Raw genomic sequence first — 27,323 nt, 5'->3', positions numbered from 1 at the left:
TGGTATTTTTTCTGGTTATAAACTAAATTTAGATAAGAGTGAATTATTTCCTTTAAATGCACAAACTTTATTGAGTGATAGGATACCATTTAAAGTTGTTACTGATAACTTTACCTATTTAGGTATAAAAATCACCAGGAAATATAAAGATTTATTTAGACTGAATTTTTTACCTATGCTTCATCAAATTCATCAACTTACTACAAGATGGTCTCCTTTATTTTTATCATTAATTGGTCGGATTAATGCTATTAAAATGATGATTTTACAGAAATTTTTATACATTTCAAGCCTTACCAATTTTTATTTCTAAATCTTTTTTTGATAACATTGATTCAAAAATTTCCTCATTTGTGTGGCAAAATAAAAACCCTAGGTTAAGTAAAAAGCAATTACAAAAATCTAAAAAAGATGGTGGTTTAGCTTTACCTAACTTTAGATTTTATTATTGGGCAAATAATATTCGTAATTTAATGTATTGGAAACTAGATTTGGATTCACCATTGTGCCCACAGTGGGTAAATTTGGAATGTAATGAGGTAAAGGGATATTCTCTATTCTCTGTTCTCGGTTCTTGTCTTCCAGCTGATTTAGTTAAATTTAATAAACAAATATCTAATCCTGTTATTAACCATACATTACGAATTTGGTTTCAATTTTGTAAGTTTTTTACTTTGAAAAACTTTGTTCTTGATAGCCCTATCTTACTTAATTTCTTTTTCAAACCCTCTTGGACAGATCAAGCTTTTAACATATGGAAAAGGAAAGGTATAAAATGTTTTCGTGATCTTTTCTTTGAAGATACTTTGATGTCATTTGACCAACTTTCCAACAAATTTGAATTACCTAAATCTAATTTTTTCAGATATTTACAAATTAGAAATTTCTTACATAAAGTTTTACCATCTTTTCCTAATTCAACTTTAGTGGATTTTACAGATTTGATTTTTACCTTAAACCCTTGTCAGAAGGGATTAGTAGCTTTTATTTATAATATGATTATGAAGATACAACCAGAAATATCAGTTAGAATTAAACAAGAATGGGAAAAAGAACTTCGATATAATATATCAACAGATAAATGGGAAAAAATTTTGCAAATGGTTAATTCCTCTTCAATATGTGCTAAACATGCTTTAATACAATTTAAAATTGTACATAGAGCTCATATGTCTAAAGATAAACTTGCTCGATTCTATTCTCATATTAACCCTCAATGTGACAGATGTCATTCAGAAGTGGCCTCATTGACCCATATGTTTTGGTCATGTCCCACTTTACATAACTATTGGAAGGACATATTTACTACTATTTCCTCAATTTGGAATATAGATTTACAACCTCATTTTATTACTGCAATTTTTGGCATACCAAATGAAGATGGTAATCAGTTTTCCCCTTCAATCAGACGAATGATTGCTTTTGTAACATTAATGGCCAGAAGGTCTATATTACAAAACTGGAAAGAAGTAAATCCTCCTACCACGTTTCAGTGGCTTTCTCAAACTATTTCTTATCTGAGCCTGGAAAAAATTAGAAGCACTATTTTTGACTCATCAATTAAATTTGAAGAAACTTGGAGACCGTTTATTCGACATTTTCATATGAATTAATTTGGCCTTTTCCAGACCTTCTTTCTGCTTATTCATGTTCAGGTATGGAGTTCTGGAGTTTTTTTGACACTATCATATACTTGTAAGCTATTACTATTGCCCATGTTAGTTTTATTTTTCTTAATATATACTTTTTTCACATATTTTCAAATTTTTTCTTCTTTTAATGGTTATTTTTGTTTTTTTTCATATATAATCATATGGACTTGATTGATTAAGGTATTTTTTTCTGCTGATGTTTAACAGGATATTGTTATCTTATTATCAACGTGACTTCAAGTCTATTGTATTCATAATTTACTCATTATTATGTTATGTTTTTTTATATGTATATATGAAAATCAATAAAAAAATTGAAAAAGAAAGAAAGGAGATATTGGAATGTTGTTCGTGCACTGTTCAGTAAAAAAGCACACGCAACGTAATTTGTGTGTAACCGATACGTATGTATATTTAAAAGTAGCTGTGTTACAGGCACTGTTCAAAAAAAAGCATTTGCAATATATATTTGTTTATGTTACCATACGGATTTAATTAAAAGTTAAAAAATCCTCACGTGTAATATCTTTCTGTGTAAATATCTCATTACAATGTGGGACACCTGCGGCTTAAAATCCGGTGTGGCTTGTACAAGTGCAAAATTGATTTTCTTTCTAAAATTAGAGCGTGCGGCTTTTAATCAGGTGCGCTCTGTAGTCCGGAATCTACGGTACTTTATTATTTCCATCTTTTGCAGTTTCAAAATAACAAAAAAGGAAAAGGGCCCGAAGCAAAAGTTTGGGCACCCTGCATGGTCAGGACTTAGTAACACCCCCTTTGGCAAGTATCACAGCTTGTAAACGCTTTCCGTAGCCAGCTAAGAGTCTTCCAATTCTTGTTTGGGGGATTTTCGCCCATTCTTCCTTGCAAAAGGCTTCTAGTTCTGAGAGATTCTTGGGCTGTCCTGCATGCACTGCTCCTTTGAGGTCTATCCACAGATTTTCCATGATGTTTAGGTCAGGGGACTGTGAGGGCCATGGCAAAACCTTCAGCTTGCACCTCTTGAGGTAGTCCATTGTGGATTTTGAGTTATGTTTAGAATCATTATCCTGTTGTCGAAGCCATCCTCTTTTCATCTTCAGCTTTTTCTCAAATACGGTGTGATGTTCGTTTCCAGAATTTGCTGGTAGTTAATTGAATTCATTCTTCCCTCTACCAGTGAAATGATCCCCGTGCCACTGGCTGCAACACAAGCCCAAAGCATGATCGATCCACCCCGGTGCTTAAAAGTTGGAGAGATGTTCTTTTTATGAAATTCTGCACCCTTTTTTCTCCAAACATATCTTTGCTCATTGCAGCCAAGAAGTTCTATTTTAACTTCATCAGTCCACAGGATTTGTTTCCAAAATGCTTCAGGCTTGTTTAGATGTTCCTTTGCAAACTTCTGACGCTGAATTTTGTGGCGAGGACACAGGAAAGGTTTTCTTCTGATGACTCTTCTATCAAGGTCATATTTGTGCAGGTGTCGCTGCACAGTAGAACAGTGCACCACCACTCCAGAGTCTGCTAAATCTTCCTGAAGATCTTTTGCAGTCGAACAGGAGTTTTGATTTGCCTTTCTAGCAATCCTATGAGCAGTTCTCTCGGAATGTTTTTTTGGTCTTCCAGACCTCAATTTGACCTCCACCGTTCCTGTTAACTGCCATTCCTTAATTACATTATGAACTGAGGAAATGGCTACCTGAAAACACTTTGCTATCTTCTTATAACCTTCTCCTGCATTGTGGACATCATTTATTTTAATTTTCAGAATGCTAGGCAGCTGCCTAAAGGAGCCCATGGCTGCTGATCGTTGGGACAAGATTTGAGGAGTCAGGGTATTTAAAAAGCTTTGAAATTTGCCTCACTTGGCCTTTCCTAACGATGACTGTGAACAAGCCATAGCCCTAACAAGCTAATAAAGTTCTGTGACCTTGGTAAAAGTTATCTGAGAGCTCAAATTTCTTGCAATGCCCAAACTTTTGCATGGTGGTCCTTTCCTTTCTCCCCCACTCTAAAATTGTACAAAAACAAAAATAAGACACTAATCTTGCTTAAAATGTTGAAAAGAATGTTTATCTTTAACTTTATGACTTTTGGAGATCAGTTCATCTTCTACTCACTTAACTATACACAGTAACAGAAATTTTGACCTGGGTGCCTAAACTTTTGCATGCCACTGTAACCCTATAAGCACTTCATGTGTGATGAGACCTGGGTGGTAGCAGGAAGTTCTATAATCTTATAGCCTGGGGCAAAAGGCTGTTTTCTATCCTAATAGTCCTTGTTCTAATGATATGGTACTTTCTGCCTGATGGTAGAGGGTCTAAGAGATTGTTGGATGGATGGGAAGTATCATTTACAATGCTAAGGGCCCTGCATACACAACATTCCTGATGAATTTCAGATGCCTTGCAATTCCCATACCAGACAGTGATGTAGCTGGTCAGGACAATCTAAATAGTGTTCCTGTAAAAATTGGTTAGAATAGGGTGAGGGGGTGGGAAAGAGCCCAAGTTGAGTCGTTCACCTCAACTTAGGAAATGGACATTGCTGTGTTTCTTTGTCCAACGAAATGCTGTTGAAGGACTAGGTAGATTATCCATCATGGGCACTCTCAGAAAATTGGTGCTCCTAACACTCTCCATGGAGCATGTGCCATGAGGAGTGGTCAGCCTGCATCTTCCTAAAGTCCACAATCATCTCTTTGGTCTTGTCCACATTGAGTCTCAAGCTGTTGTGGTCACACCATTCCACCTGCCACTCTACCTCCTCTGTACGCTGTCTCGTCATCATCATTATTGATTAGGCCAACTACTGTTGTGTCATCAGTGAAGCTGATGATTTGGTTTGAACTGGATCTAGCAGTGCAGTCATACATCAGTAGTGTGAACAGCATCCCAGTATATGAGGCACCATTTTCTAGCTGAGACAGGACAGAATAGAGTGCAAAGGCCAAGATATCTTTGACATCATCAGTGGACCAATTTGAGCAATAAACAAACTAGAAAGGATCCAACCTAGCAGGAAGATGAGATTTAATGTGTTCAAAAAGCAGCTGCTCAAATCACTTCATTATTGTTGAGGTCAGTGCCACTGGACAGTTGTTATTAAAGCAGGTTACTGTTGTCCTCTTGGGCACCAGGATGATAGTGGCTACATTGAAGCCTGTGGGGACAGTGGACTGTTCCAGAGAGATGCTCAAGATTTCTGTTAGAACCTCTTAACTGAACTGCACAGTCCCCCAGCACCTGACCAGGCCAACAGCCCAACAGCTTTACATATTGACTATTGCACCTGTTGTGGCTCTTTGGGTTGTATCATACTTACCTTTGGCTGTGGCTCAAAAGACAATAAGGAACTATGATGCAAGAATCACAAGTTGCAGGCAGGTTCAGGAGTCAAGAGTTCCATGCAAGCAGAAGTAACAAGGTCCGGTAACCTCTGGGATATATGAATCAATGAGACTGGAGTTTGAGGCCTAATGTTCAGTGATCAGTAGGTCGTGAGGCCAATGATGAGGTTCAAGGCTCAAGGGTCAATTAGAAATCCAGAATTCAAAACCAAATGGCTGGAGCCCCAAGTCTGGGGGTCTCTGCAAGTGTGCTGGGATAATCGAAGGGCCGAGTGAGTCCAAGTTCACAGGAGAACAAATACAGTCCATCTTGGAGTTGAAGGTCTGTGTGCATGGAGGTGGCTGGGAGGGAAGAAAGTAGCTTGTTTTGCTGTTATTCTTTTGTTGCTTGTTTTGTTCTGTGTTGTTCTGCTGAGCGTTGTTGGCATGCTATGTTGGCACAAAAATATGTGTCAACATTTGTAGGCTGCACCCAGCACATCTTTGAGCATGTTAGTTGTTACCACAAATATTGCATTTCATTGTATGTTTCAATGTACATGAGATAAGTAAATCTTGAAGTAGGTGGCTTTATAATTTGTCCATCTGCACACAGTTGCACGAGTGCTAATCATATTGGTGCTACTTTTATTGTATATAACCCCTCTCACCGTGCTACTGAGCACATCACCAAATGTAAAAGTGTTTCTAGATCACCTGTATTGAGGAGCCAGATGCAATCTATTAAGTCCTTAATACTATAACCAGCAGGTGGTGTAGTGACATCAGTACTGGACTTCAAGGCAAGTGCTTCCAGCTTTGAATCTGGCCAGCTCCTTGCACCTTTTCCATCCACGTTGGGTTGAGCGTTAAGCTGGCATCTCAGCCTCAAAAAAAAAAGCAAATAGCAAAACTGCTGCCTGATGCACCACAAGGCGTGGAAAGGAATAATATCACAATGATATGGTAGTGTATCAGCGCCAGTGACCTGGGTTCTATTCCTGCTGCTGTCGTGAGGAGCTTATGCATTCTCCCCATGACTGCATGAGTTTCCTCTTGATTCTCCAGTTTCCACCCACATGGGTTAGTAGGTTAATCGGGTGGGAGGGGCTTGTTGGGCTCTCAGAAAGGCTTGTTACCATGCTGTATCTCTAAATAAAAATTAAAATAATTTGGCACTGTTTATTTCAATGGCATTGTTGATCTTTATTCAAAAAGGCAAATAAGGTGCAACTATTTATTTCTATCCTTTGCATTTATATTTTAAATCAATATACAAAAGTTCTGCATTTGAATATGAATTTTAATGAAGAATTACAGATAAATGTTTTTAAATGTCTATAATCAAAAGTAATTAGACACAGGTGAAAAGCTATTTGACATTTCAAGCTATCTGAAGGCCAAACAGGTGATTTGGTGAACTGACCACCAGGTACTAGCAACCTCTCCTAGACTTTTATAGTGGTACATGGCCACAGACTGGCCCCAATCTAATAGCAAATGTCACTGAATATTAAATCTAGTGACACACAACTGACTATGTATCTATAGACTAGCATTTTAGGCAACGCAGCAGATCTTGCTGGTTGGAGGCATCAATTCAGAACAGAACAATCTTGCTGGGACTCACTTCTCATCTGATGAAATTATATCTTGTTCTTTACTAGTTACAATTGAATTGAAGCAGTTTTATCAATTGATTAAATTAATCTAGAATGTTTATTACTGGATTAATTGAAATGCAACCTAAAATTAAATTTCACTCCATGCCAAATTTGATTAAAAGAATCTAAGACAATAAATTCACTACTAAGCAGAGTATACATTGGGATGATGTACTGATTTAAATTGTTATCTACTCCAAAAGTAGTCCAAGGCCCATTATCTGCGAGTTTGAGTCCACAAGCAGCTTGAGACAGACTACAGCCTGTCCTGGGGTTGGAGGACTACATTGGGAGGGAAGAACAGGGTTTGTTTTGTCATTTGCTGTGTTTTGTTCTACAAAGCATTGTTGGCATGCTATTTTGCCACCAGAATGTGTGGCAACACTTGCAGGGATGCACCACCAAACCCTCGGGTGTTGGTTGTTAACACAAAATGCATTTTACTGTATGCAATGTACACATGATAAATAAATCTGTATCTTGGATATCTCCATCTCAGAACATTCCTTAAAAAAAAACAAGCTGAATGCAATCCTTGGAATAATTTGCCAGAAGCACACTGCTAACCAGAACAAGTGCATAATCACCTTCATTTCAACTGACTCCTTGAACACATGAATTCAAAACAATACCATCAAAAGAGAACTCATTGTGGAAAGCTAAAATTGTCACCTTCCCTGCAAATAGTTTGGACGGTATAAAGATAACCACCAGTTACTTTTGAAGATTCAAGTAACGAATGCATACTCCTATGATCACTGAGAAATGACCTAGACAACTGATGCAACAGAAAAGCACTAGTGCCTGATTGCGACAACTGCTGAAAGTTTCAGATGCCTGATACCATGTAGATTCCTCTCTAAGGATTGTCGCCATATCATGATGGAGAGACTTGAGTTCCTGAGATCCTGAGAGTGATGTCATCCGCCGTTTAGCTGCCTGGCGCTTAGCTTCTGGTAGGGTCACCCTTGGCAGTAAGGTCAAGGGAGAGGTTCCAAACAAACAGTGATCCAACCAAATCTTCAAGGATGGGACTGGCAGAAGATGATGACGGCAAACCATAATATCAGTGAGGCCAGAGAAAGGCTGTAGCAATGAAGGATTCCTAGTTGTCTTGCATCATCTACCATTGGAGCCCGGCCCCAATCCGTCAATGACTGTGTGGTGGCTGCCCACACATCAGCCTCCCCACATTAAAAAGAGTCATGGGCAGACGTTCTCTGTTAAGAGACTATACCCTAACACTCAGCAATAATGTGGATCCCAGAGAGGGCTTCAACAGCCACCCAAGGACCCACCAATAGACAACCCCTTAGGAGAATGTACTTGACTCAAGTGATCACACTTGCACTACCAGGCAGAACAGTGCAACCCAAATAGCTGACACTCCACTGCATACATTAATTTCCTGGCACAATGTGACTGCTATGCACAGAATCCACAAATTGCATTGCTACTCTTCACAGCACCATTCAAATCAATCTAACAACCTCAGGAAGCACATGGGAACACCACAACTTGCAGGTTTCCGATTTGGAAATATATCACTGTTCTTTGACTAACAGTGGATCCAAATCTATTTTCTAATATCCTTATGGGAAGCTTGTTCAGAAGCATCGCAGAAGTTCAAGAAACCAGCTCACCACTACTTTCTCAAGGGCACTGAGGAATGGACAATAAATACTGGCCTTGCGACCAACATCAACATCCCCAGAATGAATATAAAGATGTGACAGACCTTGTACAACCAGGTGCCTTTAAGAGCATTTCATCTTTTAATAACACTAACTTTAGCAAATTTACTGACTAAAAGCTTACTTCATGCCAGTTTATAATTCAGCTCTCATAGTTGGGAGGATATCCCTAGTCAAGACAAAGTGCATCTAACCCAATGTCTTTTTTTTAAATAATTTAAACTTAAGTAGACAGCATATGAAATAAAACATATTTGTTTCTAAACACCCTTATCATACAAGTATCCAAGACAAAAATATCAACAAAGCATCTCCATTTTGAACATTACGATTTCCCTTATAATTTGTTTATTTCTTAAACAAAACAAAAATAAACCCAAAATGTTCCAAAATTGCCATAAGGAACTTGAAATGACCATAGGATTTATAATACACCGACATTAAGTTCAAGAAATAATCTAAATGACACCAACCTTGGTGATGATTTCAGAAATGTTTTTCAGAGACTGTTTGATTGGATACTTTGCCATGTCCCATTGAAACCTCGTGATATAGGTGACCAAGTCAACTAAAATTTTAAAAAAAGTTGTTTTAAAAATGTGGTAAAAACTTCAGGTGTTTGTTAGAACAAATGTAATAGTCTTTTTTAGTTTAATAATGGGAAGAAATGCAATGTGTGCAATTACCATGTTGTAGCAATACACAACTTCAAAACAGTATACAAATCAAAAATAGTTACACAAATATTATTCAATTATTTGAATATATCTGTGGTCCCTTTATTCAGTATATCTGCTCATTAATGAAAAATATCTAATTAGCCAATCATGTGGCAGCAACTCAATGAATAAATGAATGCAGACATGGTCAAGAGGTTCAGTTGGTGTTCAGACCAAACGTCAAAAATGGGGAAGAAATGTGGTCCAAGTAGCTTTGACTGTGGAAAGATTGTTGATGCAAGGCGAGGTGATTTGAGTATCTCAGAAACTACCAATCTCCTGGGATTTTCATGCACAATAGTCTTTTTAAAGAGAATGATGCAAAACTCATCCAATGAGCAGCAGTTCTGTGGGCAAAAACACCTTGTTAATGAGAGAGGTCAGAGGAGAATGACCAGACTGGATCAAGTTGACAGAAAGGCAACAGTAATTCAAATAACAACAAACAACAGTGGTGTGCAGAAAAGCATCTCTAAACACACAACACATTAAACCTTGAAGTGGAATTTATTATCACAGGCAATTGTGGAGGCCATGTTATTGAATGTATTTAAGGCAGAGCTTGATAGGTTCTTTATTGGACACAGTAAAGGTTATGGGGAGAAGACTGGGGAGTGAGGCTGAGGAGGGGAAGAAAGATCAGCTACAATTGAATGGCAGAGCAGGCTTGATGTGTCAAATGGCTTAATTCTGCTATGTCTTACGGATGGGCTACAGAAGACGACCATGAACATACACTCAGTGTAATGATTCAGGTCAGACAGCATTTCACACAGATATAAATGTAGTTGGGCTGGAACACCCACGAGCAGGCCTGCACTCGAGTTCACCTGCTACAAGTTCTAAAGGTTTGCACTGACTGCAAACAACTCCCAGCAATCCCAAGTCCTCATTGACATAGCTAACCTATGAATCAGAGCCAATAGAAAGTGCCCAGCAGACCCCAAACTGTGCTGTGAGACACATCCACCTGCAAACCCAATTGTTAATGCTATTACATTCTAAGTGCTCATGCCATTTTTCATTGTTGCTACAAGTTTATAGAAATACTTCTAAAAACCAAATGAAAAATGTTACTATAAAATTTGCCACATTCAATAAATTCAAAATATTCATACTTAAATGAAATTAAAAGATTTTCACAAAAGTCAGCAATCCATTCAGATGAAAAAGATGGGGAACTGCTTATAGACCTGACATGCCTTACTTAAAGCTGACAGGCCAGGTGCAAAGAGACTCTTGGTTCAACAAAATTAAGAACAACCGATTACCCCCAATCCCAGAAAATTATGTACTCTGCGGTTCACAAGTCCCCATTTTCTCCATATTCTACAGTTTATCTACAGAACTGCCAGCTAACAATCAATATAATCTGTTCTCTATGTCTCAAGACTGCACAAATATTTAAACTAAATCACACTTTTTTTTGTCAGAGTAGTGAATATAGCTCAATAGCTTGCATTTACATAGTACCACAGATTTCAAAATGCTTTATGAAGTTCAAAGAACATTTATTATCAAACTATGTATATTATACAGAAAACTAAGATCCGCCTTCTTACAGGCAGCTACAGAGGAAAGAATCCCAATAAAACCCATTTTAAAAAAGACTGCCAAACACCTAATGTAGAGGGGGAAAAAAACAAATCGAGTGAACAGTAAAAGTAACTAACATTCAGAAATGAAGTTAATGTAAGTGAGTTCACAGCCACAAAGCCAGTCATCATTGCAGCCAATCCAGGAGCCTATTAGCTGCAGGCCACAGCCCCAGTTCAGTACAAAGACGAGGTAACTTCACCGAGCAGCAAGCTGAACACCAGCCTATCCCTCTACTCTGGTGCAGACACCCTGGCCTTTACAATCTGGCACTGTGCTTAAAAGCAGCCAAACATCAGGTCGTTCCTCACTCTCGGACCTAGGTCCCACTGCTTCAATTGATCTCGGACCCAGGTTCGGCTGACTTGATTTGGCCCATACCCTACCTTTCCATCTGCCACAGTGCTTAAATCAGCCAAATGGTGGGTCATTCCTTGTTCTTGCCTGGCGGAGCCTGGGCCCCGCCATCTCGACTCTGCCTCATCTTGGTTCTGCTGCTTCGAATCGCTTCCAAGTCTACCCTAGCAGTGGCCAAACATTGGCTGATTACACAGGCCCAACCTCCTTGATTAAGCCCATACCCACCACATCACAACCAGCCTGCACCTTCAAGATTTCATTTCGCGCTACAAAAATGTCAGGTCATACAGGCAATTTAAAAGCTCAACTCCAAAAGGAAAGTTACAGGCTATTGATTGCAGTCATAGTTTCTGAGAAAAAGAGTGATAAATAATGTAGTTTATAGTTTTGTTTACTGCCAGCAAGTCGTCACTGTGCTTCACCAACACCAACTTAAACCAAACAATGAATAAGATACTTTTAAAACACGGTAACCAATGGTCCACTGATAGACATGATAAATGAAAAACCCTATTCTTCATTAAAATTTTGCAACTAAATCTTTTGCATCTAACTTTCCTACATTCAATAGCAAAGTCTATACTGGCTGGAAAGAACTTTGAAATATCTGAAGGTTGAAAAGGACACTATACAAAGGAAAGTCCTTCTATTTTTTTGATGTTGCAACAGAGTAGATAGCTAATGTAACAGAAAAGCACAAGTGTCTGCAAACAAAGCTTCCGATGCCCGATACCACGTGTAACAGTGCAACCTTGATAGATGGTACTCCACTCCATATATTAATTCCCTTGCACAATGTGATTGCATCAACAAATCACACTGCTAATCTTAACAGCACCACTCAAACCAATGACAGCAACCTCAGGAGGCACACTGCACCCCCACAACTTGCAGGTTCCTTTAGTATCACACAACTCTGACTTAGAAATACATCACTGTTCCTTCATTGGCAATGCATCTAAATCTAATTTCCAATATTCTTGTGGGAAAATCTTCTTCAGAAACACTGCAATAGTTCAAGAAACCAGCTCACCACTCAAGAGCACTAAGGAATGGACACTAGAAGCAGCTTAATGCTACCGGTTTTGATTCTCATGCAGAGCAATCCAGTACTGGACTGGCATGTCTACCTAGATAACGTGCTCAAATCTCATGACTGAAACTACACAGCACAACCTCCTGACTAAAAGGGTCAGAGCATTATGTGAGCCACAAAACACAGAAATAAAATCCATAACATTGCAGTTGAGCAGCTTAACTAAGATGTAATTGAAACTAGTGATTTCTGCAAAGCGGAGATGTAAAGTTATAGGCAGGCTAGTTACAAGAACATAAAGCTACAAAAAGTGACATTTAAATGGAGAAGTATAAAGCAATGCTCAGGCAAAAATTACAAGGAGAACTCACAGATTAGAATGAGGGGAAATCTCATTGAAACCTATTGAATATTCAAAGGTCTAGATCAGGGTTAATGGTAGGGGTCCATGCATAAAAAAGTTTGGGAAACCCGGGTCTAGATAGAGTGGACATAGAGAGGCTGTTTCCTACAGTGGTGGTGTGGGGGGGGGGGGGGGGGGGGGAGGTGGTGGTGGTGGTCAAGGACCAGAGGGTGCAGCCTCAGAATACAAGGACATTCTTTTAGAACAGAAGTGAGAAGGAATTTCTTTAGCCAGAGGGTGGTGGTGGCTGTGGACACTAAGTCACTGATTATATTTGAATCAGAGGTTGACAAGTTCTTTATTGGTAAGGGTGTCAAAGGAATGGGGAGGTGGTTGGAAAATGGAGCTGAGGGGGATAATAAATTAGAATGATGGAACAGCGGAGCAGACTTGAAGGGCTGAATAGACAAATTTGCTCTATGTGGTCTTATGCTCTTGTGGTCTTATGGTCTTGTTCACACGTGAATGGTGTTAAACAGTTAAGCATAAAACTAAAGAGTGATAAAGGGGGACTACTGATGTTGTACTTCTATCTAAACCACTATGTAGTCATCTACAAAGTTAATATTTCTCGACTGTGCAGTTAAAACCGCACTCTAAAATCAGCCCAGTCAACAGGTACATAAAGGCTGTAACACCCTGGGAAAGGTTTCATTGCTAACATAATGGTCTTTCTGTAGAAGCAGTGTTTGGCTTATGGTTAGAGATAACAGGTGCTTTGGAATGTGAGCGGAGTCCTTTATTTGGCGGAAGATGGAGAGAGAAGACTGTGGAAAGAACCGGTCGTACGATACGTCCCGGTGCGAAGATCATGATTAGAGCCAGGTAGGATCGGTGAATTGAGCTCCAACTTAAGAGGGCAGAGCTTAGTTATGATGGCGCTAAACAGCGCCTCCTTTACTTGCATCTTCGGAAACAGCTCTACTTCCATCTTGAATATCTCTATTTTCCCCTTTCGGGCTTCTTTTGAGTACCCTGACTTTGGTTCTTTGCAGGAATGGGACCTGCTCTCGGAGTTTCACGACTGGCTGTTATTCGACATGCTAAGGATACGGCCTAAGAGCTCAGCTTGCCTTCTGAGGTCCAGGATCTCATGGCTCTGGAGACAGGTGGATCAAAGGTCAGTGTCCCAGCAAGAAATCAGTGTGTTGTGGAAGTCAGCAGATCTCTGGCTGTGTGCCCAGAGTCCCAAGATCTTTAGGCACAGAACTCAGAAAAAGCAATGCAACAGACTTTTGACATCTTAAACCAGCGAGTGTTTTTTGTCTCCGCTCTTTCTCCCTTAGGGGAGGGGGAGGGGGAGCCACTGAGCTATGTTGAATACCGGGTGAATGAGTAGTCTTTGGGGTACTGCAAGTCTGTGTCTTTGCTGTTGCTTTGCTGCATGTTTGAGTGCTCAGTGGTGGGTGCCAATGCTTTTTTTTTGCTGATGGGGGGAGGGGGATCGTTGCTTTGCTGCTGCTTATACATGGGAGGGATGGGAGCTGGGGGTACTTAAGGGTTCTAACATTTAACTTTCACTTTTGGGGGCACTCCTCTTTTTGTGGATGGTTGCGAAGAAAAAGCATTTCAGTATGCATATTGTATGCACTTCTCTGACATTAAATTGGACCTTTGAAATTGGTGCATATTTGACCGTTTAATTACAATGAGCCCTTTTTGTTTTTTTCTTTACTAACCCTTTAGCTAAGATGCATAAATATAATCCCTTTAATCGTATGCAGTGTGCTGTCTGCTGTTTCTTGGCAAAGAGTTATAACAGGGTTGTAAATTACACAGCATCCACACAAACCAGGTTTTGGGGTAGGAAAGCTGTCTCAATCTCACAGGCTTGGTGGGACCAGAAAGTATATTCCCTAGACTCACGCAGCCAAGGAAACCCGTGAGGGTTAGTTTGTGGGGGGTTGGATGCTGTGTGATTGCCCTGAGCATTGCCCTGGTGCGTTGTGTGTTTAAGCCTGTGTTAAACTATTGTCCAATAAAGTGATTAAGATACATGGTTATGGATGCTGCAGGGGTTGAGCAGTGGTGCGGATCCACAGGGTTACCAATAATGAACGTGTGCGTATTGAGTGGGGTAAGCATTCGTAGTCCCAATGAATTGTTAATTCAGACTTTAAGTACCATTAAAGCATTAGGAACAGTTACAATCATGGAGCGAAGGCTTGACAAAATGGCCCCGAGAGAGGGGAGCCGTGGGCTGTCCATTCTTTCCGGGAGTGTAAGCAAGCATGCCGAATCAGAAGCTGAGTTTCCCATAGCTGGGGGCAGAGACTTTAAAGACAAGGTGCTCTCATTTCTGCAGAGCAAGGGGAAAGAGTGGTCTGATGTGGAAGGTCTAATGAGCCCTCAAGCGAGGGATGAGCATTCTGAGTTGGTAGCAGCCCTTTCCTCCCTGGCGAATAAATGGCAAAATGCCCAGATTCAAAGTCTGAGCTATCGTAGACTCAGGAATAAAGCCCACCCCTAAAACAGAAGAGGAGTATGAAACTTGGGTAGAGCAGACATCTCAGATGCTGGATGAGTGGCAGTGCTCTGATGATGTAAAAAGACAGCGATTGGTAGAGAGTTTGAGGGGCCAGCTGGTGACATAGAGATTCTTAGAGGCACAGAACCCCTTTGCTACGGCAGCAGACTACATTCAAGCACTAGAAAATGTTTTTGGCGTGACAGGGTTTCAGAACTTGTTTCAGGAGAATGGGAAGAAACTTTCCACCTACATTTTTCAGTAGAGAGGCAGCTGAATTGCTTGCGGTGTAGAGGGGCCAATCTAACGGCTGGAGTGAATCAGTTAAGAATAAACTGAGTGACGAAAGGCACCCAGTCACAGGACCTCATTGCTTAGGGTCTCTGAAAAAGTCTTGTAAAACGTGCCCCCCTCCCTTGTTTGTCAAGCTGATCAAAGAAGTTAAGAGAGGAGGAAAACTGATGGAGACACGAGAGGCCTCCGTCAGCAGGGTGCAGTCCTCGGTAGGACCCCTCTTGACTGAAGTGACCATTTCAGCCCACCCTGGAGTGGTAAAGGAGATTGTGGCAGAGTTTAGGACTGAGATGTCCCAGTTATGATCAGGAGGTGCGGCCACCTCACATGATAAAGCTGACAGGGAGTCAGACCCCAAGGGGACGGACTAAGCAGAAGGCTGCAAGTGAACAGGGTCCCACGAGAAGGGGAGCAACCGGTATTATCTGTTATAACCGTGGTGAAGAGGGGCACCAGGTGGTAGTGTGAAAGATGGGGAAATCCTCAGAGAGTGCGCCCCCAAATACTTAACCAGAGGGACCCATTGAGGAAACAGCCTGGCATCTCGATGGGGGGGCGGGGGTGGGGAGAGACATGTTCCCAGCAATATATCAAGGAACACCCTAAAGCAAAAATCTCTATTCCTTAAGGCTTAGTGGGGCCAAGCTCCGGCATATTGCTATGGATTGAGGGTATTTATGCTACAGCCATATTTGACACTGGCTGATACCATTTGTTTTACAACTGGAACTTAATGCATTACCATTGACGCCACTCAGTGTGCTAGAGATCTGGGGTCTTAGTACGGATGACTATCTATCCTTGATATATTAGTGATGATTTGTCTGGATCCAGTAATGGTGAAGCTTCAATTCTTGCGGGGGCAAATACTCCTATTGTGAGGAGGCTAGTGGGAGCCTGCAAGGAGGAAGTTGTAGAGCGCTTTCTGAAAACATTGTCCATTCACCCTATGTTCTGAGCTGCTTTTCAGGAAGTGTGTGACTGCACTGGGCTGGATAATGAGCATAAATGAGGGACTGTGTGGTACACTCAGTCCAAATTCATCATGTTACGGCCTGGGAAAGTAGCCAGAATGATGGGAAACCCCAAATTTCCCGGAATGCCTGATGCCAAGGCTCTCTTGGTGGATATTCTGGAAGACCACAAAGAGCAGTCGTACTTTCCAGCTGGGATACTGATGAGGCCCGAACTGCAGAAGCCCTCGGTTGTACAGGTGAACAGGATGACAGTGTGTGTCAGGAAAACTTCAGAGCAGGAGGTCACCCTCAGGCAGGGGAAGCTAATAGCCTTCATTCCAGTGATGGTAATGTCTGGTGTCCCTGTGAGACAAGAGGCATATTTTGAGGAGAAATTAAAGCAGCAATATCAACATGAGAAGAAAGCAGTAGTGTTTGAGTTACAAGGAAACTGTTGGCAAGAAGAAACTACAGTCTGATCAAGGATAGGGGAAGCAGACAAGCCAGTTGTCTTTGTTTCCCCTCCAATTTGTGGACTCTGAACTAATTCTTGCTCTTGGATAACCTAATTAGACCAAATGAATGTGGACATAGGAAGCTTCAGGTAATGATCTGCTAATCCTGAGACCATTCTCAAACCAAGTAGTCATGTTATGTAAAGGGAGTGGACTCGGAACTGATTCTCGACTCTGGGACAATCTAATCAGAGCAATAAATCTGAGACCATTCTCAGAGGAGTAGCTACCTGTCATGCAAAATGCCAGACCTACAAAAGAAACAATCAGTAATCTCATTAGACTTTGTCTGGGTTGCCTCATTTAACTGGATTGGACCAGTCACAGTGTAAAGACACAAATACACAAGGCTGGGATGGCTCTTGGGATGTTGGTTGCAGCCCTGTACAATGACCAGTAAGAAGGTGAACCAGGTAGGTCAGGTGACATTGAGCCAATGGGATGCAGATCCAATAGTTCAATTGGTGAGGAACCGTACAAGACTCAGGTGGTCCAAATACACAGGGGCGATAACTCTCCAGCAGCCACAGACCAACCATCGTGGACAAGAAGGACCCCACAGACACGTGGAGATAGTGATCATTGGCGGCTGGCAGGAGAGCTGTGTGGCCTTGATTGTAGCAAGGACTAGGCCTCAAGCCACCGTGTCATTCTGTTTACAGCCACCCAAGAGAAGGCTGTTGAGTAGGTGCACTTCACCAGAGTTGGTATTGCACAGCATCTAAGCTGGAGTCAGTGCAGCCACTTGTGTTTACACTCGACAGAAAACAAACAGTAATGTATTTGATTGCAGATTGTGGCAACATTAAAGGATTCAGGACCTTGGACAATATTTTTTGTGTCACTATCTTACTGACATCTTATGTGCACTGTGTATGACTGTTGGTACTGTTTGCCCCAGAATAATGCTGTTTTGTTTGGCTGTATTCATGGTAGTCATGTATGGTTGAATGGCAATTAAACTTGAACTTGAAAAGTACAAAGTACCAGAAAACTAACAGCCAAAGGAAAATAGTGAATGTTTTTAAGTTCAAGTTTGTCATCATACAACCAAATGTAACAACTTTCCCCTGGACCATGGTGCACCCACAACATACACACATGGCACATAAACCCAAATATTATACTATAAGTTAATAAAATACAATTCAAAATGCATGTAGTAAAGTGCAGCACAGGTAAATAGCAAAATAAACAGCTGGCTGTCCAAGTGATGAAACCTCTGTAATGGCAGGGTATTCATTAGAGAGGCAGAGTCAATGCGCTCCACTGGAGGTGTACCAGAGCTTGAACAGTAGGCAAACTGCAGAGAGTCCAATGGAGATGGAAGGTGGGATTTTATAAGATTTATTACTATCCACTCAAAGCACTTCATGATTTTTGAAATCAGTGCCACTGGGTGGTAATCATTTAGGCAACTGACATTGCTGTTGGGCACCGCAATTTTCTTGGCTGCCATGAAGCCTGCAGGGTCAGTTCACTATTTCAAAGAGATATTAAAAATGTCGGCTGGTTCATATAGTCCTCAGCACCTAACCAGGTACGTTGTCCAGCCCTACAGCTTTGCATGGGTCTAACCTGGCTAGCGTCCTCCTCACCTGGGCTGCAGCTGTACAGGGTGCCTATTCCTAAGAGAGGGGGCTTTCCTCAGTCATAACACTTAATCGATCAAATTGTGCATAGAAAACATTCAGCCCAAAAGGGAGGCACCACTGACACGCAAGGTGAACTTGTAATTGGTTATACACCTGGCCACATGCACTGTGTATCCATGGTGTCACAAAGGTGTCTGTGGGTTTTCTGTGTGTACTCACACTTTACCTTCCTGATGGCACAGGACAGCACAGCTTTTGCTGACCTTGGAGTCATCCTGTCCCCCAATCTGAAGGCAGCATAGTTAATGATTTACTTTATCTTTTAACTGATTATAGGCAGTCCCCGGGTTATGAACGAGTTCTGTTCCTGAATCTGTCTTTAAGTGGGATTTGTACACCAGTCGGAACAGGTACATCCAGTATTATTTAGCGTCAGTTAAGTTAAACATTTGTCTTAGTATGTAGTATATATTTTACCTTTCTATGCATATAAACACTAAAGAAATGTATGTATTTCAATAATTAAACCACTGTGTTCCTTAGTAATAATTGTAGCTTTCATCGGGGCAGGGCCTTTCACATGCTCCGTTATTCTCACTTTATCCTTTATCTGTATCCTTTAAAATTGTTCTGATCGTTGACTGATTGTAGCCTAACGTTTTTCCAATTACTAATAGCGTTTCACCTCTTTCTGATCGCTTTATTTCCACTTTATTGCCAATCGCAATTGTTTTCCGTCAATAGAACAAAAAACTGCAGATTCAGCAGCAGCCATGGGCAGCGGATCCTCTGCTCCCCTGGGTCCTAATGTCCACCCACACTGAGATATATTAAATAGGACAAATAGGGGTGATGCTGACTGGAAGGGGGGAGGGGCATTCAGGGTGAATCTTGCTAAGAAATATTTAAGCCAAATACAAAGTTACACACTCACAGTGTTAACGGCAATGACTTAAAATGGCCGATGGCATCGTGATCCAACTTAAAATGGCTGACGACGTTCTCCTCCCTCCGTTCATAAGTACGAGTTGTTCGCAAGTCAGACGTTCATAACTCGGGGACTACCTGTATTGCTTTTTAATTGCGTTTTGTTGGTTTGTTTGCTTTTTTAAAAAATATAAAAAGCTTCCCAATCCTCCACTTCCCCACTATTTTTTGCAACATTATATTGTTACGAAGGTGAAGCAACTCTGAGGGGCCGAAGGGTACAAAGTCGCCCCCCCCCCCCCCCCTTCCTTTTTGAGAATCGCAAGATCGCTATTATTTCGGGTCTGGAACCCAGGAAATGAGAGAGATACACATCATGAGAGAGGGAGACGCAGAATACACAAGGTGGAATGTCTCCTGACATCAGCGAAACGGAACCACTCATTACTGCCATTGTCTCTTGGAGAAGGAATTGTGTATTGAGTACTGTACTATTCATTGAAACCCCTTGGGGACAACCAGAGTGGTCTGGTTGAGGGATTGCATCATCTCAACCTGACTGACATTTGAGACCCCGTGAGTAAGGATAAAAGAGGGGTCTGGGGAACACCCCTTCAGACGCACCAGGAGAAATGCTAGAAATCCCGTGATAGTGTTTTATAGCGAAAGCCGGTAGGGGCTCGTGTGCGTCCTCCCTTGCCTGGGTGGCGAGCTCACCACGGAAGAACGGTTTAGCTAAAGGAGAGGTCACACTTGAACGGCCATGACAACGAGACACCTGACGGATCAAGATCATAATGGAAAGCCGGCAAGTTCGTTCTCTCCCTCCCTCCAACAATTGCAACACAGCGACAACCAAAAGACGGCAGCTTGTGGAACTGCAGTGAACTTTATATTTCCATCGGACAATACATTATCCCCTAGACAACGATAGAGCTTATTTCTTATTGATTATTATTATACCCGCACTTTTAGGTTTAGTATTGACGACATATATTATCTGTATATTTGCATTGATATTATTTTTGTGTATTTTTACTAATAAATACTGTTAAAAATAGTATCATCAGACTTCAACGGACGTCTCTATCTTTGCTGGTAAGTCACCCAGTTACGGGGTTCGTAACAATATGCCCTCTCTTGTTTTTAATGCTATCTCTGAGCTTCCCAATCAGCCATGGTTGTGTCATCCTCCTTTTATAATACCACTTCTTCTTTGGGATCAATCTTTCCTGCGCCTCCCAAATTTCTCCCAGAAGCTCCCTGTGCTATTCTGGCATCATCCCTGCTAGTTTTCTTTTTCAATCAACTTTGGCCAGCTTCTTTCTCCTGCAACTGTAGTTCCCTTTACTCCACTGTAATACTGGTACATTAGATTTTAGCTTCTCCGGCTCAATCTGCAAGGTGAATTCTATCATGTTAAGATCAGTCTCCTGCTCTGCTTTAAAATGGCTGAAACTGGTTTGATCCAGACTGAAAAGGCCAAAATCAGATTGAACTGGCCAAAGCCCTTCTGAACTAGCTGGAACCCATTTGAACCAGTCTGAACCCGCTGGAACCAGTTTGAACCCACCAGAACTGGTTTGAACCTATCTAAACCATATGGAACTAGCCAAAGCCAGATTTAAACTTCATTCGAGTTATGACATTACGGATTAACAAAAAGAATCAGTCTTCAAGAAATAAAACCTGTACACAGTTTAATGGGGCATTCTGATACTGTCCCATCAATAAACTTGGGGAAGACAATGAATGTTCTATTCAGGACCGGTCCTTTCAGTTAATTGTATAGTCATGGAGCCATCCTTCAACACTGTAACCAAAGCTCTACATTCTAGATAGTTGGGACACATCATGACCAGTATATCATGGCCCAAGTAAGTGGCTGTCCTAACTATTTCAATGAAATAGTTAAAAATATTTAAAAAAGATAACAACCATTTCCTGAACAGATTACATATTTAAATGAAATACATACAGAACAAATTGGAACACAACCAATATTACTACAGTGCTATAAAACTATTAGTTCCTAAGTTATTGACAAAGGAATTCATCCAGTGTGTGCTGTCATGCTCTTTTGATTGTAAATGAACAAAGTAAGTGCTGATATCTAGCGCAGATAACAGATTGCCTTCATTGCCTTCCTGCATGAAGCAGTATCTTAATCCTAAATTTCCAGGTACAAAATTCTCAAATATCACCGTTTCTCTGAATCAGCACCTTTCGGTCCAAATGGGTAACACAAGCACATGTAATCGATGCTATTTAAAAACTATTCACTCTAAAGGACAGTGCAGTTCCTAACTGCTACACAAGTTCACGTGACTGATGCTAGTTAGAAACTGTTTGGCAACAGCCTCCTGTCTCAATTAAGCAGAATCATGTCTCAAATAAACAGTGGGAATCCCAGCTATTTTCAATTAGTTTTTGTTCTTTAAGAGCAGCCCCAAATAAGCACCTGCCCTGATTAGCCAATGCCCCAATTAACCAGAAAGCACTGTATTGAATTTTTAAAGTTGGGATGTGCTACCATTGTAAATACGTAATTCTGCAAGTTTACCTGACTATACTCAAAACGTTTAAGTAGTGATATAACAATTTAAACTGTTGATAATCATTTATTGTTACCTTTGTGCTGAAGTAGTAGAAAAAGAAATTCTCTTGAACTCCCTCTTCTGAAGGTTCACTGTGTGAATAAAGACTCCAATAACACTTCAAATGTGCAAGATCCTGCTACACATGAAGAACTTAAAGAACTGAATGCCTACACCATCAGCAAGTTGCTCACTGGCGGAGAAAATGAAGGAACTGCGCAACATGTGGCTGCCTGAGTCAATAGAGGCTTCTAGTCTAACAGCAAGTGCTGACACAATCACTTTTCTTGTGATCGCAAGACCCCATTTGACATTGATAAATTGGTATGCCGCAAGTTCAATTTGCTGATTTATTGGATGAGAACAGGGGCAGATGGCAAGGGAGCTGTGTGGCCTCTGTTGTAGTGAGGACTAGGCCTCAAGCCTGCTTGCAGCTGCCAGGAGTGAAGAGACGAAGCTGGTGCGCTCCACTGGGGGTGGTGTGGTGCAGCGTTCAGAACAAAGTAGGTGCCACCTTTCCAGGGTTTCACTCAGCAGAAGACAAACTCTGTTGGACTCAAAGGAAAAAGTGCTAGGCAAACTCAAAAGGTCTTAAGGTGGATAAGTCATCTGGGCCACATGGATTACATCCCAGAATCCTGAGAGAGGTTGCTAAAGAGCTAACAGATGCACTGGTCATGATCTTTCAGGAATCACTTGACTCTAGTATGGTCCCGGAGAACTAGAAGATTGCAAATGTCACACCATTCTTTAAGAAAGGAGGAACACAGAAGAAATTACTGGCCAGTTAGTCTAACCTCAGAGGTTGGGAAAGTGTTAGGAGTTCATTATCAAGGGTGAGGTTCCATGGTACTTGGATAATGATAAAATAAATCAAAGACAGCATGGTTTCTGTAAAAGGAAATCTTGCCCAACGAATCTATCAGAGCTCTTTGAGGAACTAACAAGCAGAGTGGACAAAGGAGAGGCAGTGGATGTCATTTACTTGGGTTTTCAGAAAGCATTTGGTAAGGTGCCACACATGAGGCTGCTTAAGATAAAATTCTATGGCGTTACAGGAAAGATATTGGCACGTATAGAAGAATGGTTGGCAGGCAGGACGCAATGAGTGGGAATAAAGGGGGCCTTTTGTGGTTGGCTGCCAGTGACTAGTGGTGTTCCTCAGGAGTCTCTATTGGAACTGCTTCTTTTCACATTGTTTATCAATGATTTAGATAGTGGAATTGATGGCTTTGTGGCAAAGCTTGCGGATGATACAAAGATAGGTGGAGGAGTAGATAGTGCTGAGGAAGCAATACAATTGCAGCAGGACTTTGACAAATTTGAATAATGGGAAAAAGAGTGGCAGACAAAATAGTGTTGGGAAATGTATGATAATGCATTTTGGCAAGAAGGAACAACAGTGCAGCCTATTATCTAAATGGGGAGAAGGTTCAAACATCAGAGGTGCAGAGGGACTTAGGAGTTCACGTGCAAGGCTCCCAGGTGGTTAATTTACAGATTGAGTCTGTGGTAAGGGTGGCAAATGCAATGTTTGCATTTATTTCAAGGGGAATAGAACATAAAATAAGGAGATAATGCTGAGGCTTTACAAAACATTAGTCAGGCCGCACTTGGAGTATTGGCAACAGTTTTGGGCCCCTTATCTCAGAAAGGATGTGTTGTCATTGGAGACTCCAGGGGAGGTTCATGAGGATGACTCCAGGAATGAAGAGGTTAACATATGAAGAGTGTTTGGCAGCCTTGGGCCTGTACTCACTGGAATTTAGAAGATTGTGAGGAGGGATCTCATTGAAACCGATAGAATGTTGGAAGGACTAGGTAGGGTGGATGTTGAGAGGACATTTCCTATGGTAAAGGTATCCAGAACTAGAGGGCACAGCCTCAAAATTGAAGGATGACCTTTTAGAACAGTGGTAAGGAAGAATTTTTCTTAACCAGAGTAGTAAATCTGTGGAATGCTCTGCCACAGACTGCAGCGCAGTGGGTATATTTAAAGCCGAAGTTGATTGTTTCCTGGTTTGTCAGGGCATCAAAGGATATGGTGAGAAGGCAGGTGTATGGGTTTGAGTGGTGTATCCAGAGATACCGGCCAAATGACAGATGCACTGCCACCTGGCTGGTCAGAGGACACACCACACGCCAATCTACATTTGGTCCCTCCCAACTAATCAATGCACACCTAAATTATTGAACACCTTAATTGGATTATCTCGCCCAGCTCCATGCTATAAAAGGTGAGACATGTGCCTGGCTCACTCTCTCTTACAGACCACCTCATTGAAGGTAAGTGCATCGATTTACGTTTGGGAAGGTTTATCGTTTGTCCTGGTAAGCGAGCTGCAGCTATCCAAGGTCAAGGGGGACAGCTGTCGTGGTGATTTTCCTTTGTTCTTTGTATGTGTAACTGTACCCTGTCCCCACACCACTTTCTGTGTATTGTACAGCCAACCCGACCTTCCCCACACGTGTTAACCCCAAGCATTTTTTGTTAGAATATTGTAGTTGCTTGTGTTGACCCGACTTCCCCTTGTAAATAAACTCCTTATTATTAAAACAGTGTGTGTCAAAGAACCAGTTATTTTCCATCACAACAAGTGGGTTCTGATGGAATGGTGGAGCAGACTCATTGGGCTGAATGGCCTAATTCTGCTGCTGGGGGAAGAAGCATCTGTGCTGGTGTGCTCCACCAGGGGTGCGGTGGCACAGTTGTGGTCTGGACTACATACATTGTATGTGACTGGAAGTTTTCTAATATTCTATGTGCTTGAATATGTGAGGATGAGCCTCAAGCTGCTGTGTCGCCTGACAGGTGTCAGGGCCGGTGCATTGCACCGGGGCAGTTGTGGTGCAGCAACCAGACTAGAAGCTCTGTTATGGTTGACTTATGATTTCAATGGGCTGGAGGATCTGGAATATATACATGTACATTCTGTGTTGTTGTATGTGCTTGTTGTCCAGTACGTGCGAGGACTGGAGTGCACTGGGGGCGGGGGAGAAAGAGGCCATGTCAAGGCCAGTGCGTTTCACTGCGGGTGGTGTGCTGTGGCTTCCGAGTTTTGGAGTCAGTGCTACCCCCAGGAGTTGGCTCTATTGTGGCTACTGTGGATTTAAGGTTCAAATTTTGGCACTCTTTATTTGTGTAATTGTGATACCATTGTGCTTGATATCTTGTGTATGCTTTGTGTTGTGTGTGATGGTCCTGTCCCTGGCTGGAGCCAGTCTTGTCCAACCAAATAGGAGAGGAGAGAGAACCATGGGAGAAAAGGAAGGAGAGGCAGCACCAGAAGGTGGTGCACAGATCAAGAGTGAGCGAAGGAATGAATCACCCAGGCTAGCGAGCGTTCATTAAAAGGCAGCACCTCGCAGGAGTTTTGTGGTTTTCATCTCCACCAGAGGGTGACTAATATCCTAGCAGCAAGATTTGCTAGTACTGCATGGAAGTTGGGGTGGTGGGGGGGAGGTTAAACTAGAGTTGCAGGGGATGGGAACCAGAGTGCCGGAACAGATAGAAGAATAGTTGTGGACATATGTTTTAAGTCGTGCATATTTTAGTGCAAGAAATACTGTAAGAAGGGCACATGAGCTCAGGGCATGGATCAACACATGGAATAATGATGTTGTATCCATTAGTGAGACTTGGTTGAAGGACAGGCAGGACTGGCAGCTCAATATTCCAGAGTGCCATTACTTCATACGTGATAGAGCTGGAGGGATTGGGGGGGGGGGGGGAGGAGAGGGGGGTTGTCATTATTAGTTATGGAAAATATCAAGGCAGTGCTCAGTCAGGACTGACTGGAGAACTCTTCTGGTGTCACTTTATGGGTGGAACAGAGGAATAAGAAAGGTATGACCATGTTAATAGAGCCATGTTATAGACTACCCAACAGTCAGCGAGATTTAGAGGAACAGATTCATAGAGAGATCGCAGACTGTTGCAAGAAACACAAGGGTGTGATGGTGGGCGATTTAAAATTTTCCACTTTTTTGACTGGGACTCCCATACTGAAAAAGGGCTGGATGGGAAAGAGTTTGTCCAATATATTCAGGAAAATTCCCAGCAACAGATTGTGCAATACCTAATCTCCTCACATGTTAAACTCATACATTCCCAGAATCATTCTCGCGAACATGCTCTGGACCCTTTCCAAGGCCAACACATCTTTTCTTAGCCAAGGGCCCAAAATTACTAGCCCTTCAGAATGAATGCTAATGTTCCATGTATCTTCCTTTCCAATGAGTCAGACCACAAGTTAGCCTTTACTGAATCAATGCACAAGGACTCCCAAGTTCCTTTGCACCACTGATTTCTGAATTTGCCTCCTATTTAGGAGGCAAGTCTACACCTTTTATTCCTTCTACCAAAGTGTATAACCATACACTTCCCTACACTGCATTCTATCTTCCATTTCTTTGCCCATTCTCTTAATCTGACCTAGTCCCTCTGCAGACTCCCTGCTTCCTCAAAATTACCTGGCCCAGCAATCATTGTATCATATGCAAACTTGGCTATCAATTCTGTCATCCAGATCATTGACATAAAACATTAAGAAATTGTGTCAAGACCAACACCTGCAGCACACAACTTGACATTGGCAGTAAACCAGTGAAGACCATCTTTATTCCTACTTTGTCACTTGCGAGTCAGCCAATCTACTATCCATGTGAGTATACTTCCAGTAATAATATGGGCTCTTTTCTTGATTTGCAGGCTCATATGCGGCACCTATTCAAAGACCTTCTGAAAGTTCAAGAAAATAGCATTCAATGTTGCTTATTGTGCTTCAATTAATTCCAGCAGATTTGTCAGGCAAGATTACTCTTGAGGGAAACCATACTGACTTTGCCATTTTAATTGTGTGCCTCCAAGTCCCCCAAAACCTCATCCTTAATTATGAAAGGCAACATCTACCCAACCACTTAAGTCCGGCTATCTGACCTATAATTTCCTTTCTTTGACCTCTCTCTCCTTAAAGGGAAGTGACATTTGCAATTTTCCAGTCAGTGACTTATCTACCTTTAAACATTTCAGCTTTACAAGCACTTCCTCCTTAGTAATAGCAACTACACTCAACTCTGTTCCTCAGCACTCTTGGAATTCTAGCATACTGATTGTGTCTTACACAGGGAAGACTGAAGCAACATACACAATTTCTTTGTTCCCCCATTATTACCTCTCCAACAAGATTTTCATGTGGTCCAATGTCCAAGATAATTTCTCTCTTCCTCTTTTTATATCTGATAAAATTTTTAGTACCTCATTTCTATTATGAGCTAGCTGACCCTATGTAGTTAATCTTTTAACTGATTATTACCTTCTGTTAGTTTTGTTTTAAAAAGCTTCCCGATCCTCCAGTTCCACACTATTTTTTATGACATTATATGCTCCCTCTTTTGCTTTTATGCTGTTTTTGACTTCCCTTGTCAGTCATGGTTGCGTCATCCTTCCTTAAGAATACTTATTCTTTGGGATGAATTGATCCCGTGCCTTTTGAATTTCTCCCAGAAACTCTAACTATTGCTGTTCTACCATCA

At 41.5% G+C, this 27,323-nt stretch overlaps 1 protein-coding gene across 2 annotated transcripts in view; it reads right to left on the bottom strand.

Annotated features, from left to right (window-relative positions):
• Positions 1–27,323, bottom strand: part of atp6v1c1a (ATPase H+ transporting V1 subunit C1a) — a 91,836-nt gene that overhangs the window by 38,368 nt on the left and 26,145 nt on the right. For both annotated transcript variants that reach the window (XM_059972153.1, XM_059972159.1), the window contains one exon: positions 8,797–8,891. In XM_059972153.1, coding sequence (XP_059828136.1) covers positions 8,797–8,891 — 95 coding nt within the window. The remainder of the gene's footprint in view (positions 1–8,796; positions 8,892–27,323) is intronic.

This window comes from Hypanus sabinus, chromosome 1 (assembly GCF_030144855.1).
Source record: "Hypanus sabinus isolate sHypSab1 chromosome 1, sHypSab1.hap1, whole genome shotgun sequence".
Classification (NCBI taxonomy): domain Eukaryota; kingdom Metazoa; phylum Chordata; class Chondrichthyes; order Myliobatiformes; family Dasyatidae; genus Hypanus; species Hypanus sabinus.
This window is presented reverse-complemented; position numbering and strand designations above follow the sequence as displayed.